Source organism: Parambassis ranga, chromosome 16, assembly GCF_900634625.1.
Source record: "Parambassis ranga chromosome 16, fParRan2.1, whole genome shotgun sequence".
NCBI lineage: Eukaryota > Metazoa > Chordata > Actinopteri > Ambassidae > Parambassis > Parambassis ranga.
In genome coordinates, this window is record NC_041036.1 from 13,212,657 (window position 1) to 13,229,050 (window position 16,394).

General features: G+C 43.2%; 1 protein-coding gene across 3 annotated transcripts; it reads right to left on the reverse strand.

Moving 5' to 3' along the window:
* Nucleotides 1-633: 633 nt before the first annotated feature.
* On the reverse strand, nucleotides 634-14,402 carry pou2f2b (POU class 2 homeobox 2b). Of its 3 annotated transcripts, XM_028424425.1 has the most exons (15): nucleotides 14,274-14,402; nucleotides 9,985-10,050; nucleotides 9,794-9,828; nucleotides 9,511-9,567; nucleotides 8,561-8,680; nucleotides 7,707-7,812; nucleotides 7,505-7,596; nucleotides 7,251-7,400; nucleotides 7,030-7,171; nucleotides 6,761-6,909; nucleotides 6,477-6,674; nucleotides 6,170-6,369; nucleotides 5,075-5,143; nucleotides 4,703-4,776; nucleotides 634-3,015 (listed from the first exon to the last, which is right to left on the reverse strand). In XM_028424425.1, exons 1-15 carry the CDS (start codon nucleotides 14,326-14,328, stop codon nucleotides 2,687-2,689), a joined length of 1,842 nt encoding a protein of 613 aa, XP_028280226.1. In that variant the 5' UTR covers nucleotides 14,329-14,402; the 3' UTR covers nucleotides 634-2,686. The 3 variants fall into 3 exon arrangements, with proteins under 3 accessions (XP_028280226.1, XP_028280227.1, XP_028280228.1); XM_028424426.1 differs by lacking the exon at nucleotides 4,703-4,776 and having other exon boundaries at nucleotides 2,843-3,015; XM_028424427.1 differs by lacking the exons at nucleotides 4,703-4,776; nucleotides 5,075-5,143 and having other exon boundaries at nucleotides 2,843-3,015.
* Nucleotides 14,403-16,394: the final 1,992 nt, after the last annotated feature.

The following is a 16,394-nucleotide window of genomic DNA, read 5'->3' on the forward strand; positions in this document are numbered from 1 at the left end:
TGTAGTTTACATCTGCAGGGTCAGAATGAGTGACAGGATATCACCACAGACCCTTTTTTCTTTTTTTCTTTTTCACCATTTAACACTTACATACAGAAAAAGCACAGTTACACCTCAGACAAATTGACCCTTTCGTTTGCAGAGAAGGCAGTTCCCCTGTCTCCTGTGTTTGGTTTGGTTTGGTTCAGTATTTGGTTTGGCTTTTTTGTGTTTTTTCTTTCCGCCAAGACAGTCTGTTTCTTTATCTAATAAAAATCTGGAAGCTAAATTTTCACAGTATTTTTTCCAACCACCTGATAAAAATCTCTAGCACGACTACGAAAAAAATAAGGAGCTCTTGTAGTAAGTAAGCGAGTACGTTATTCCAAATAAGTAATAAGCACTAAAGTACAGTACATAAAACGGCATCAAGAGACACAGCAGAGATAAAACAATCAGAAACAACCAACAGAAAAATAAAAACAGATTTTTTTTTTATAAGATTTCAGTTCAGTGAGGTCATTTGCATTTAGCTCCATCCAGGACCAGAGAGCTGAGCTGGAGAAAGAGAGGAGCTGTCCTCCTTGTCCTTGTTCTGCTCACCTGTCCGTCTGCCCATCTTTTCATCCATGCTACACAGTTTCAGAGCGGGGCCAGTGCTGCAGCCCTAAAGCTAAGAGACAGACAGACAGACAGACAGACAGAGACAGAGAGAGGGCTTCTCTCCACACCTGTCCTCCCCTCCTCCCTCCAGCCACATTTGGTTTGGGTTCTATTTGGTTTGCTTCTGTCATTCCTTGGGTTGTGTGTGTGTGTTTGTTTTTTTGGTTTGGGTATATTTTTGGTATCCTCTTACAAAAAAGTGTGTGACGCCTGCTCCCCACAAAACAGCGTGTCCCTCCTTCCGCCTGTCCCAGAGCAGCCTTCAGTCTGAGGGTTCAGAGTAAAGGATCAGTCTCTTAAATAAAGCTTCCTCAGCTGGGTTGTTTTTTTTTCCTTTTTGGAACGGGCCAGGTGGAGAGGATTACACCTGGTGGGGGAGGGGCCTCCAGTGTTAACGTCCTGTTCTCAGCCCCACCATCCACCACCACCACCACCACCACCACCACATCTATGTCTTTATTGTGTTCATGTCTTGGCTGAGGAGCCTCAGCCTTGAGAATGCTTTGGTTTCCCTTTGAGATTTAATGGCAATCTGAGGTGTAAAATGAAATGCGATTGATGGGATGATGATGATGATGATGGAAACAGACAAATATCAGTAAACATGTCTAGACACACAGGTGTCGGGGGTGTCTATGCTGATTGACGAGGCAGGAATGAGAGCCAGCTGTGACTAAACTTGGCTTTATTGACTTATTTATCCTTCACTCAACGGTTATTACTTCAAAATCTCCAATCACAGCCTTATTTCATACTTTTCAAAAATGTGTGAAGTGTCCAGGGCATGTTCATTTAGCCGGGGACTCACTGGTAATGTGTTATCTTTAAGAGTGAGGAAAGAGTGGCCTGATTAAGCGCACACAATGCCAAGTGTTTAGGTCTTGATAAATGCATTCGCACCTTGAAATTAACTCACAGCGTGCTGAACTCCTTCATCAGCCGCTCTCCTGAAGAAAAGTCGCATGAAACACGAAATGCATGATGATGACACCAACATGATACGATGATGATTCAAACCCCAGAGCTAACACTACAATAGTGTGCGACAATAAATAGGAGCTGAAATGTAGCTAATAAATAGTCATAAAAGAAAACTACACTCAAAAAAATGACAAGAAATCAAATTAAAAACCTACTCTTTGCTCTTAGAACCAGAGGTAGGTAAAGAGACAAAACACATGAAGACACAGCAGTACTGGCAATCATTCATACATGAGCACTTAACATGATATTTAACAAATGTATCCAGATGCATCTAGTATGAGACAGACAGGATGAGTCGATGATGGTTTGGCTCATGTGTGTGTGTGTGTGTGTGTGTGTAGAGTCCTGGTCCTGGATAGCGTCAGTATTTACACGTCCTTTGAATAAAGCTTTTCTCTCCGTATTTTTGGTTTTTGGTATTTGGGATTTTGGTATGGTTGTCATTTTTTTTCTTTGTGTATTCCTCCTCCACCTCCTCCTCAGGTAAATTTTTGGTTTAAACGTATCCTCCCCTCTCCTCTTTCTTCAGACCCGCAGCTTTTTTTTTTGGAAATAATAATAATAAAAAACAAAAAAGAAAACGTAAGCACAGTCCTCTTCATTTTTTTGTCCTTGCCGCCATTCCTTATCTGTCATATAAGTAAAGTAATCTTTTGTCATTTTTGGTTGATGCACTTCGACAAACATCTCTTCCATCTCTTTGGTAAAGAGTCATTGGTTTGTTTTCCTTCAGAGACAAAGAGTGGAGCAGTGCCATGTCGGTCACATGTTATTAACAAAAAGGTCCCACGTTGCCTCCTTTCCATCTGTTTGGATAGATAAAGATTTTTGGTTTCAATCTTTCCCCCCTTCTCCCCTCTTTCACCTCTCTCTCTGTCTCTCCTCTTTCATTCTGTGTATTTTTGGCATCGAAAGACTGGGAGAGAAAGAGAGAGAGAGCCATTGTGAGAAAAATAATGGAAGAAGAGCACAAGAGAGAGAAAGAGATAGCTTTGGTGTGAAAGGCGAGGTTCTTGCTTCCTCCTTCCTCCTCCTCCTCTCCGATTGGGCCTTGGCATGGTCACTCAATCTTGGCCCCACCCAGAGACGGCGGGCTGTGTGCCATTTCGCTGGAGGAGCAGGAAGAGGCGGGGCTGGAACAGGGAGATGGGGAACAGGGTGTGGGACTGATGCTGCTGACCGAGGGGAAGGGAGAAGGCTGGGAGACTTTGGCTACAGCGGCGCTGACCAGTCCAGCGCTGGGATTCTGGCCCATGTGGAGGAGGGCGGGGTGGTTGAGGAAGAGGGAGGAAGCCAGGCCTCCTCCTTGGCCCGCAGAGGCCCCCAGCATCACTTTGCCTTGCCCCTCAAGTGTGGAAAGAGGAAGCTGGCCACCACTGGCTGCTAGAGCTGAGGGAGAGATGGGAAGTCAGAAAATATGACTTAGACACAGAGCACAGAGCATTCAGGGACAGGCCAGTCAAAATGTCCTGTTTGCAACCATAAGCTTGTAAGCTACAATAAATGACATGTTTGTATTGGTGTACATGATGATTAAAATATTTTAATTGCTTTTTCAGCAATATAGGCAAACACACAGCCAGTTATATGCATACCAGCAGCTGCACTGTGGAATAGTTCCAGTGAACGCTTCATGTTTTTTTTAACTGTGCAATTAAAATTGGTATTGAGAAATGTAGAATTGGTATTGACTAACAAATATCTGGTATTACGACTTCCCATCAGATCCCATCCCACCAAATCAGATCAAAAAAGAAATGTTTTTCTTGGCAAGTCATGTCATGGCTTTAAGTCATGTTTTGGTTTTATCAGGTTTCTGTTGATCTAACTCATCAGTCCAACCAGAAAAAGTGCCTGAACTTGTTGGTTTCACTGGAAGTAGGTGGAGAGTAACTGTCACCACTTCTCAAAAGGAAAACAAAGGAATCAGCCCGAGGGGCTTCGGTTTTCACTTCCACACACACAAACAATCCTTATTTCAAAGGAGCACAAATAGAGATAAAGAAAGCTTGTGGTAATAACTGAACATTGTATAATATCTTCAGCACACCAATCTTAATGGATCAGATACAGTGCTGCAACAGGTTAGCTGACATGAGAGGTCTGTTGTTATGGAAACAAGGTGTATGACTGGCTGTTTTTTCCTCACAAAGCTTCATGTAGTGCTACTTTCAGAAAGCTACATGTGAGTGCAGACTAAAAATGAGAGTGATTGCATAGCAACAGCAAAACAGAGCAGGGTGCTTTGCTTATGAGTGATCAATGGCAGTGACTGTTAAAGAGTCTTTTATATTTTATAGTGTCATGATGATATCAAATTCATCACAGCTATAAATGCGTAAAAAGCTACGTGAGACATCAAAAAAACATTAAAAGGTTCATGCTGACGCCTTCTTCTAATTGTAAACATCAGTGATTGATGATAACATGAAGCGATGAAAGATGAGTGAGACGGCACACAAAAACACAGGCCCACACATTAACGCAACACTTTTCTCTCTCTCTCACACACACACACACACAGACACTTGATGGGATGGATTCATGGATGTGGATGACATCGGCGACAACTCTGTGGATGAGCAACCACACTGGCTGTGTATTCATCCATGTCTCCAGTTGGCAGTCAGCCTGTGTGACTTTATTCATCCACCATGTATAACTATAAGTGTGTTACTCATCATCTCCCTTATCTTTTTTAATGTGCTCCCCCAACCCCTTCTCATCCTCACCCAACAGAGCATGACAATTAAAGCAAGCTCTGTTGAGCTGGCGGTGGTCAGGACTGCTTGGTGATCACCTCGGCTTTCTTTGGACTGTTCTTGTATTGTTCTCAAGTGTAGGAAGGTGTGCGTCGTGACAGTATGTCTGGGGATTCATGTGTGTGTGTAGGAGTGTTTGGAAGGATAAAAAAAGTAATGCTTGTTTGCTAAATCACTATTTTCGATGATGTTAAGATTGTTGCAGTAATAAAGCATAACTGAAGCTCCACCTCATCAGTGACCTTTAAATGATGATACATTTATCAGTGGTGCAGAGCCTCAGCTTTGTGCCTCTCTTTGTCTTTCACACACACCTTGGATTGTGGCCAGGGGATTGTTACCGAGGAGGGCTTGGTTCATCCCTGTGTTAACTCCCATCACAGTGTTCCTGTTGTGGCACATATATACACACACACACACACCCACACAGACACGCAGCACCATACATGTGCAAGCATATACGCAAACAGAGACAGGCAGAGGAGAGAAGGTGAGGGAAAAAAGCAGGTTTAGTAGCAAGGACAGGCAGAGGGCACATTCAGCCCTGCACATACGAGCTGCAGTTTGTAGACAGCTGAGCGTTCCTGATGTGAACAAGAGCTTAGAAAGAAACAGCGCATCCTGAAAAATGTGTGTTAAACATCATTTAAATGCATTTGAATGATTTGTATGTCCGTCGTATTCACCTCAAGTTTGCAGCAAAATCAGTGATGTAGTTTGACACGTCACCGTTCTTTTTACCCATACGCCATAAGCTGTGAACACAAGAATCACACACGCACATACACACACAGGGTTAGAATCTCACTGCTGCTGGGGGGAAGCAGTGGTGCCCAGCGGCATGGTGGTATGTCGATGTGTGTGTGTGTGTATATATATAAAGTATCAAACCTTTTGACTACAAACTGCAGGTGAACCGAGCGTGGTGCGGGCAGTGTTCACAGTGAGCGTGTTTATGGAAATCAGTGGTCGTGTGCATTTGTGGCATGTTTAACATGTTTTGTCTAAATGTGGCAGCCAACATCATGAATGACATCAACAGGAAACCAAATATTTAAAGAGTCAGTTACACCACCATACAAATAGGATTCATTTCATTTGTTTACATTTAAAAAGAACTATTTGCAGTGGAGGTGAATGGATTTGTTTATCTTTGTTTTTTTGAATGTGTGTACTTAACAATATGTACTCAACGTGTGTAGCTACACAAGGCAGCATGGAGGACTAACTACCATTTCAGTCAATGCTTGAACGAATTATGTGTGAGTGCCTCTTGAAGCGAGACAGATGGAATTTGTGGCTGTGAAGGCAGTTGTTGTTGATGGAGGGACAACAGAAAAGAGGCTAACATATGGTGCCCGCCAAGGTGCCATGTCTGCCAAATGGAGCTAGAACCCACAAACACCTGTGACTAGTGCAGAGCCACGAGGGAATGAATGCTTCATTTGACTAAAACTTCATTTCAGGAGTTCAAAGTGAGGTCCTTGGAAGTCCTAGAAAGTATATTTCTTTGGAGAGAAATGTTTGATTTTATTCAATTCCAATGTACTCTATTTAAATACTTACCTTTTATCAGGCAAAATTGTCCAATTTGTTTTAATGGGTCTTTTGTGTTATTTGATTTGGATGTTCTGGCTCAGAAGAAACTGAGGTCCCTGGCTCTCTAGCATTCTCTGCATGTCCCTGATTAAATAAGGCTCACATTGAAAGCATGGCTACATATAAAGGAGGAAAGTTATTGTGATCTGACCCACATTTTTGAATGTATCGTGGCCTCTTACCCCGTGTTCAGGTTGAGTGTGCTGTGGCTGGGATTGGCTGGGCTTGCTGTGCTGCGGGGAGGGGGAGTCGCTGGGGAGGGTGCTGAGCTGAGAGAGGGGTGGGTGGAGGTGAGGCTGGAAGTCACAGGGCCGACGGGGGACATGGTGGTCACTGTTGTGCTGCTGAGACTAGTCACAGCCTGCGACAGCTGGCTGGACATCTGTCGGAGACACGATTAAGTTTCAAACAGTGGAGCGTTTAGTGGCAATAGTTTGATCAAGTGCACACAGGAAACATGCTGCAGGACTTAGCAGGGAGGATATTCACCATGTGAGGACTGTAGCAGGGCGGTTTGTGCGTCGGTGGGGCAGTGGGGGGCTGGCTGGGCAGGGGAGGTGTGGCACTGGTGGGATTGATGCGCTTCTCTTTTTGCCTGCGGTTACAGAACCAGACCCGGATCACCTCCTTCTCCATGTTGAGCTGCTCAGCAATCAGCAGGATCTCTTCTGAGGTAGGCTTCTGGTTCTGCAGGAAGGGATTTAAATCTCAACTTCAGTAGTCCATAAAGAAATATGGAAAGAGATGCACAACAAAAACGATTGTGTTCTTACCGTCAGGAATGAGCGCTCCAGGGCCACACGTACATTCGTCTCAATGCTGGTTCTCTTCTTTCTACGCCGACCAGGAACCCCTTCAAGGCCCAAAGAGGGAGAGGACAAGGAGCTGGGGCTGGGCAGGGTGCTGTCTATGGACATGGTCTCTAAAGAACAAATTAAGGTTCACAGAAAACATTCACCTACTCTGCAGATGTCAGTAAATATAATGATCCTGGTTGTTCCCTTATCAGTTTAAACAGCCTGAGTGTAAGGGAGAGGTATACCTGCATCGTTCAGCCACTTCTCCAGCAGTGGCTTCAGCTTGCACATGTTTTTAAAGCTCAGGTTGAGAGCTTCGAAGCGGGAGATGGTGGTCTGACTGAAGTCATTGCCATACAGCTTCCCCATGGCCAAACCTACATCTCCCTGTGAGAGAAAAAAAACAGCTTTAAAAGCAGTCCTCAGCTGAAACCTGCACACATGCTCAACAGGAGACTGTCCATACCTGTGTGAAGCCCAGTTTGATACGTCTCTGTTTGAAAGTGCGGGCAAACTGTTCCAGCTCCTCCAGGTCGTTGGGCTCCTCAGGGTGAGAGGTCACAGAGGGCACCGTGGTCACGCCTCCACCGCCACTCACCTCCACACTCTTATCTCGCTGCAGTGGTGGAAAGAAAGTGAGGAGGAGAAACAGAGGTGTTTGTTTATCACAGCTGTGGAGTCTGGGTTTTCCTTTTCCGTTGATCAAATGTTTCCTCTTACCTGTGCCTGAAGTCCCATTCTAGTTGAAGCAGAGAGCAGGCTCCCTTGGTTTTGCTGAGGTAGCGAAATAAGATTTGGTGTCGATAGGAGTCCTAAGAAAAAAGAAAAAAAAAACATGTCATCACCTGTAAAAGCACCAAAGACGGCAGATCTTCTGTTTACACTGATAACTTTTTCTGCCATGTAAAAACAGCCACCCCACCTTGCTGGCCCTGCTGTGCCTGTGGGAGGAGGAACTGGGCAGGAGGCGAGAGTGGGTGGCCAGGCACCAACACCAACTGCTGAAGCTGCAGGAACTGCTGAATGTCCTATTTAGAGAGATAGAGTGGAGCAATTAGTGAGAGGATAAAACTTTATTATGGGACACACAGAAGCAAAAGGAAAAGCTTTGTTTGTGTACAACGTCAGAGAAGGAAAATGTGTGAACTCATGGAAACTGTGACTGTTGAATAATACACTAGACGTGCGACAAACAACACTATTTCTGGGCTCCTCAATCAAGATGCTCATCAAGAATATCCTTGATTGTCAGTCAGTACCTGGGCGGTGAGCTGGATTGGCTGGGAGAGGGTGAGCTGGGGCGGAGGAGGTGGGACAGGGACACTTTGGGTGTTCTGTTCCTGTGTGCTCTGTCCCTGTCCCTGGGACTGCGACTGACCCTGCTGGCCTGTTTGTCCCGCTTGCTGCTGCTGCTGCTGCTGCTGCTGGGCTTGCTGATTTGCTGCTGCAGCTGCCTGAGCTTGCTGATTAGCCTGGGCGGCTGCATGGGCAGCATGTGCTGCATGGGCTGCACTGGACTGCTGCACAGCTGCAGCAAGAAGCTGTGCCTGAGCCTGCTGCAGCAACAGCTGCTGCTGTGCTGGCAACAATGCTGTCAACTGGTGAAGGAGGAGAGGAAAGGAGAGAGGAGAGAGGAGAGGAAAGGATAGAGGAAAGGAATGAATACAAAGATGGAAGATAAAGAAAGAAATAAGCATTCAAAAAGCAGCATAAGTGAAGCAAGCAAGCAAAGTGTGTGTGTGTGTGGTTGTGTGTGTGTGTGTGTGTGTGTCTTACCCCTGCTAGTTGGGAGCCAGTCAGCATGAGCTGTGTATGTTGCAGGGCTGTCTGTGAAGGGGTAGGGCCGTGAGAGGGAGGAAGAGCCGGCGACATTTCAGCACACTCCTCCATCTTATGCTGGTACAAGACAGAAAACAAATGTATGAAAACATTGATCAGATACGCTGTCATTTGTTTGCTGTGTTCACTACAATATATAATAATAATAATAATAAAATAATTTTTTGTACTGACAATGATATAAATTAAAATACTAGTGTGCCCACAGTTTTGACACAAACAATGATTAACTGATATTACTGCATGAATCATCATTGATTCATCAGACACACAATATCAAGTTACAGCTTGTGATGCTTTGTGTGATTATCTAGAACATTTCCACTGGCGGCTCCAAACACCATAAAAAACTTCTATAATTATTTGTTAATTAATCTGCACATTAAAACAACAACAATTAATTAATTTAATCTCTGTCCATCCTGGTGGGAACTCTGGATTATGACTATTGAGAGGTAATTATTCAGGTAAGCTGATCTAAAAATGTCTCTTGTCTTTTTTCTTGCACAAAAACATGATCTTTTCTCCCAGGACCAGGCATGTTTGGACAGCTTTCTGGTTTGCATATGTCATGTGGTATGCAAATGAAGATTTGACATTTCAGTTACAAGTAAAGTAATTGAATTTATTGCACTTTACTTCTGAATGGGCTTTGTGGGAGGTAAAGTGCCATCATACTCTCCGTCCTTAGTGTTTACACTGAGGACTGGGTGGAGAGTCGACACATTATCAGCCTCTAACGTCGAACACGACAAAAGAGCAATTCAGTGCTTAGAAATGAATACAAAGCTGAGGCAGCCATGCTGTCATTGAAGCCGGTGTGTGACGTTAAGACACAAAAGATGCACAAACACGGCCCAGACACACGCACAGACATGCACACTCACCTTGCTGCTGCTCAGGTTGGGTGACAGAGGAAAGGGACTGACTTTCATAGACTGAGCCTGGAAGAGGAAGATTAGACACACAAATGATAGTGAAAAAAATCCCACGGCTGTGTGTTGATCATTGTTACTGGGCATTTTTTCACATTTCTCTGAATTCTTTTAGATAATATCACTATCGAGGGATTCATTAATGAGGGATATAATGTTTAGTTGTCTGACATCTGTCATCTTTTTTTTTGCTGGATCTGTGAAAGAGGTGGAAGATAAATGTAATCACACGTACCTGGTGATTTGATTCAGGTCCATTCCGCTCTGAATCTGAGTGGGAGGGAGGGGAAAAAGTGATAATTCACATCTTCATCATAGCACAATTTCCAATGTCATGCATGCACAATTGTTTTTACATTTAATATAATATAAAGTGACTCTGTGTGTGTGTGTGTTTAATGCCTGCTTCTTAGAAACACATCTTACCTGTGCCCTCCAACGGTGAGTCAGCCCCAACCTTCTCTAAATCTACTGGCTTTGACATCCTGGTATCTGTAACAGGAAGACACACACACAGAGGAAGACTTTTCAGAATGTGTCAGACAAAAAGTGCAGACTGAAGCAGAATAACAGATAAAGCAGGTGATCAGCATCTAGATGACGAAAGGGGAAAAAGAATGTCCAGGGCGTCAATCTTGAGCTAGGTCGGGGTGAGTGTTTTCAGGTCACAGATTGAGCCCACACACTGTACACCGAACAGTGTGGCTGAATCATTCACAAATTGAATCAAGCCCACATTCATTCATTCTTTCCAATTAGTGGTTTTAACATACGTGTAGGTTGACCCAAGGTGTATGCTTGTTCTAAATTTAAACACAGGCTGTTTGCGTGGGAGTACCAAAATGTCTCATGTTGTGTGTCATTCATTACAAGACCACATCACTTCCTGGTTGATACTGTATTGGGGCAGTCCCTATGGCAACAGCAAGGCATGGAGGCAAGCCAGAAATTTAAAGTCTTTAAATGTGCTAATCACAAAAACACTGTTGCATGTTGGCAGCAGGTAAGGATAAGCAGGCAGGATAAGGCTAATTTGTGGTGAGATTACACAAACATGTGGCTTGTGTCCATATCTCTGTGCTTCTATGTTTGTAGCATTGTTATTACCAATTAGAATTGGAATAATAAAAGGCTTTTTTTTCTAAAAAATACAAACTGTAAAGCAACTTTTTGTTTTGTCCATTTGAAACCTTTTTTCTCTCTTCTCTTCAACATGCACAAACACACACACACAGCGCTACTTCCCTTTTGTGAAAACATGCAAATCCGCCCAACGACCAACTAATTATATCCGCCACCTGCATAATAAACTCTCAGTCTCCCGCCTCCTTTTTTTTTTCATCAACCTTTATCTGTCCTCCTTCTGCTCACGCTGTAGATGTGAGAGTACGGGCAAATCATAATTTGTCCCTTTGGCTTTTTGCATCACTTTTATCAGTGTGACAAACAATGTACAGAAAATATTCTGCAATGCCAACAAGCAAGTGGTCAAGCATGTTTTTTGCCATTGGGGGGCAGTAGTGACATATAAAGAGGATGGCAAAACTGTACCACTGACCACTACTGACCCAATGCCAGTTTTAAATGACCAAACCATCAGTCCTGCACAGCGGGATAAAGTGAAGAACCTAAAGATAAAGAGTCGTTCCCTCTTAGGAGGCAGCAGCAGAAAGACATCAGCCAAGTCATGTGAGAACAGTGGACTTTGGTGCATGAAATATTTTTAGGGGGAAGTGACGATCAGATCACAAAAAAGTTATACAACACAGACTATAACCTGGTGTCACACACAAACATGAACCCGCACACAGACACACACTCTCTTAGAGGACACTTCTGGAAAATGTACACAGACTCTTGCATTAATGTCCCCAGTTAGGCCAGTTTGTGCAGGACTTCCCTCTAAAAACTAAAGCTAATTTTGGCACTTACCATGTATATATGTATATAACATCTGCTTATTTTTGTTATTAGTGTGGTTATTCCAGTATTACACACGATGCCTGCTCTTGGTTTTAGGCTATTAATGAAACCAAAGAACTGTCCAATGTTGCTCAATCTCTGATTTAAAATAAAAACCCACTAAATATCTTCCAAAATAACATCTTCCTCTTAATGTTCCCAAAACTTTACTGGCAACAACTAAATTTAAAACTTCTGTCACTCTGAACTACTTAAGACCTCCAGATTAGGAAGTGTACAATACTAAAGCAACTTCATAAAATGATACTTCAGCCCATAAAACAGCTGTAAGGTGAAGCTCCCAGAGTGCCTTGGCCTGGACTGCCAGGTCGCAGGACACATGCAGAGGGAAGGTGCATATTGATTCATGGTTCAAAATGGTCTACAGACAGCAGCATGGTGGATAATGTGGTCAGTAATACAGTGGTGGGACAGTATATCAAGATGCTGTGTCTTTTTCTCACTTCCCCTCTCGACTTCCCCTTGTACCGGGTTGAACGCAGAGTGCTAAACCCAACACTTACTGTCAGTGAGGCTATTAATATTAGCCGTCTTTCTCTCCACTTCTCTCACTCTCTCTTTCACTCTATCTTTTAAAAAAAACCTCTCTCTCTTTTACAGCACACTGCTGCACCCACAAACAGGCCTGGTTACTGTACATGAATGTTCTTACAGTAAAGTTATGGCTCAATAACCAGAAGAATAAAATGATCAATTTAAAAACTGTGGCTCCCTGTTTTGTTTGTGCAGAAACTTCATTTACAGTACAGATATGAAATGTTTTCAGCAGGCATTGTCAAGTAGCATCTGTTATCTTTACAGCAGGGTTCATCTGTGACCCTGTGAAGCCAAACGCTGCGCTGCACCACACTCACTGTATCTTATATAGACCAAACTTAATGCTGTATAATCCTGTGTCATGAATAAATGATGCAACAGGACGGAACGAGGAACAACACTGTCTGTGCTCAGCTTGGACTCTTTCTGTTATTCTCCTCTGGGTATTTTGGCCGAGATGAAACTGCGCTGCAACCAACCCCGAAACGCCGCCACTACCAAAAACACCCCTCACCCCCCACTTCCTGATTCAGGACACAAACCCGGCGCCAAGAGGGGTGTCTGGGAGCTGGACTCATCTTTTGAAAGGTAGAGTGCTGCTGAAGGGTGTCAATTTGGATTTGGAAAGAAGTAGATTCCACTTGTGGAAACCGTGCGGCGACACAACTACACAAGGAGGATGGAGTCCTCAGTTTAAACAATAAAAAGGGCAGAGTAAGAGGGCTTTAGGAATAAAGACAAAAAAAACGTGAACAGTAAACAAAGGGTAAAGGAAGAAGTCACAATCTGCTGAGGTTTTTGTTTTTGCCAACACAAACGTGACAAAATAAATCAGCTCACAAATGATCACTGCTGGAATATGTCACTGTGTAAAAAAAGACAGCACACCCCTCTGTGTCAGGGTGCAGTAAATTATGTTTCTGTGTAAATAAATATGTTTTCACTAAAGGCAGTGTTGCAATAATGTACTGAAAACTTGCCTTTATTTATTTTACTTTAAATTATTTTATTTAACCCCAAAGGCTCACAAATCAACTTATTTAACTTCTGATGTACATTTGATGTCTATTTACACAGTTTGGCTCCTACGCCATCATGGACTCTTGTTTTATTTACACTGTGATCCAACGTGCCGCACTGTTTGTGTGCAGGATGCATCATCCTGGTCAGACAAACTTCTCAGAGGTCACAGTGCGACCACATCAGGTTAGTATGTGACTTTGATAGAAATATTTTTTTTAAATGAATTTTGTACCACATCAAGATTAAGAAACAAAGGGACATTTAAAAATTGATTTCTGGTAATTGGTGAGTCAGCTAACAGCCTGCTGTGTTTTTCTCTGAGACCTGTCGTCGTCCAACTGTGTGTATGTGTGTGTGTGTCTGCCACTTCTTGCAGGCTCAGTAGTCCACCAAAAAGAAGCCGAGGGCAAGAACACTCACACTTTATTCTTCTTCTTCTTATTTTTTTAATTAGTCTCAAGTAGATACATAATTTAGATATTTCATCTTATGCAAAGGTTTTTTTAAAACCATTGTTTTCAATTCTCTGACTGAAATTTAAATTCAAACACACACATCCATCCACCCACCCAAACACACACACACACAGTACACCAAAACTGCAAGGGAAGAAACCTCATCAGCAAAACCTAAATTAAAGGTGAACACAAATATAACAGTGCTGCAGTATTAACATGTACATGTACATGATAACATGTAAAATACAGGAATGATAGAAAAATATTCCTCACTAGCAGCATGTCACCAAAAAGAAAGTTTTTAATGCATTTTACTCAAGATATTGAGCAGTCATTACTTAGTTTAAACACACATACATAGAAACACACATAGAGGCATGCTACAGGCTGCTGAGGTGTCTGACCTTTCCCTGTGCCTGTGACAGGCGTCCAGTCATCCATCCATCCATCCATCCATCATCCCTCCATCCTTCCACATCTTTCCCTTTGTACCACCTCTCACCCTTTGATGTTCTCTAATTAGCTGAGCTTGTTAGACCCAGTGGCATTAATCAACAGCATACACACACACTTCTTTTTCTTTCTCTCCCTCACACACACACACACACACACACACTGTTCCCTCACCTACATGCCAAGCTTAATTGGTCTTGGTAAATGAAGGCCAGCAAAGAGAGAGAGAGGGAGAGAGAGGCTGCACAGACAGTCACTCACCTGGCAACCACATACTGGAGAAGTCCTTTGCTGCTATTGCTGCTGTCTTGGTCATATCTGTGTGAGAGTGTGCGTGCGCTACCTAAAGAAAAACTCTCACTCTCCACCTCTCTCTGTGCTGCTCTCCAACCAAAAGGAGGAGTGTATTAAATCATATGGTTGAGATAATTTTTTCTGTCTCTCTCTCTCTCTCACACACACACGTAGTCCACACCCCCCAAGCCACACCTCCTCCCCACATCCTGCAAACACAACAGGAAGTAAGCCTCAAAAGACTAGGAACTCAGCTAAGAGGAGAGAAAATACAAGACAAAAAAAGGGGGACATGCGAGAGGTTAAAGAGTGGGAGAGAGTGAGTGAGCGACTAGATCGAACAGATAGACGAGGTGAAAAAGAGGGGGATGATGGGTGCCGTCGGAAAGTGATGGCGCGGCTGGAAACAGCCACTCACACACACACACACACACACACACACTCACTCACTCACTCACACGCAAGACAAAAACAGCAGGCTCGACATTCTGACCGAAGAACACACCATAGAGCAATTTATGAGCTAGATGAGTGTAGATTACAACTTCTCTAAAACTTAATTTTATTTTTTCTTCCAACTCCAAGAGTTCTTCATACATGTTTATGTAGCCTCTTTTGTTTATCATGAGTCACAACTCCTCTCATATCTGTGTTTATGTCTGTCTGTGGAGGGTAAGGCAGGTGGGCGTAGGGTGGTCCGTAAAGGGAGGTAGACACCAACAAGAGAAGATGTGAGACATCCTCAGCTAAGTTTAACAGCCACATCTCCACTCTAACCCAAGCGGAAGGAAAAACCCAGTCACAGCACTGTCTCTACTACTGACCACACTATGGGCTGCGCACAGTGATACACCACAGAAACCCACACTGTGAATCTCTACATGTGATGGGTAAATGTGACATTAAAGTGGAACATTGCACATAAACTAGATATGAGCCATTATCAGTGCCACCCACAAGGATTAAAGTGTGAAACATTTAAAGCTGAAGGCTGAAGTAGAGTAGTGTGTTTCAGCAGAAATACTGCCTGAATTTTCAAATCTAAATCACAAGACTGGATTGGCCACAAGGTGGCACTCTTGAATCTTTAAACCTGATGAAAGAGCAGGTTCCATCCAAATACAGTCCTCCCCTCCCCTCCCCTCCCTTCCCCGTCCTTCCCCCTCAGTCCGAGTTCACTAATTCAAAAGCTAACGGCAGCAGAGTTCCCAAGTTTAACCTTATAAATACTTTATGTGGTGATTTACAACAGCCCAATGTACTTCTCGGTGAGAAGTGCATTCAGCCCTGCAGTAGAGGTGCTCAGTTAAACAGTTTTTTAAAATCTGTCCTCAAACACATAAAACAGGCTGACTATGATAATATGTATATACTTACAGGACAAACTTATGAGATGGTTAAAAAGCTGGATTTATGTAATGATAAGCAGATTCATTATTTAAATTAGGCGAAGAACAAAAAATTAAATACATAATAATAATAAGACAAACCTTAACTATGTTAACTGGTTTCATGTTGATAATATTTTGCTGTTACGGTCATATTTTTGTGTCTTCCTGTGTGTGGACAACAGCACTGTGTGTCTGAGCTTGTGTTTGCAAGGTATCCAATTGACGGGGTTGGGCTGAGGACAGTGACAGACTGCACATCGGGGATGGGGTGGTTCTCTGGGTCAGAGGTCATCTGGGCAGCCTGGCTTTGGCCGTGACCTTTGTTCAAACCCCTATCTAGCCACATAACTACCAAAGAGTGTGTCTTTGTGTGTGCACAGTTTCCTGACTGGCCTCAATAGGCGGCTGGTGAATGTGTGTGTGTTTTGTACAGTTTAGGGCCATGGGGGGCCCTCCCGCCCCAAGGAGGTCTGAGTCTTGGTTACCATGGAGACCAGACCTAACACCAATCCAGCATTACAATTGAGATGATGGTGATGATGATGATTTTTATTAGTATTACTATTATTATTATTACACACTATTATTCTAACACTGAAAATAGAACAGTAATACATTTGAATTAATAACTGAGTGTTATATTGCCTGGTTTATAAGGAAATATATGCTAATGTGTCACAAAAAGTCACAAAAGTCT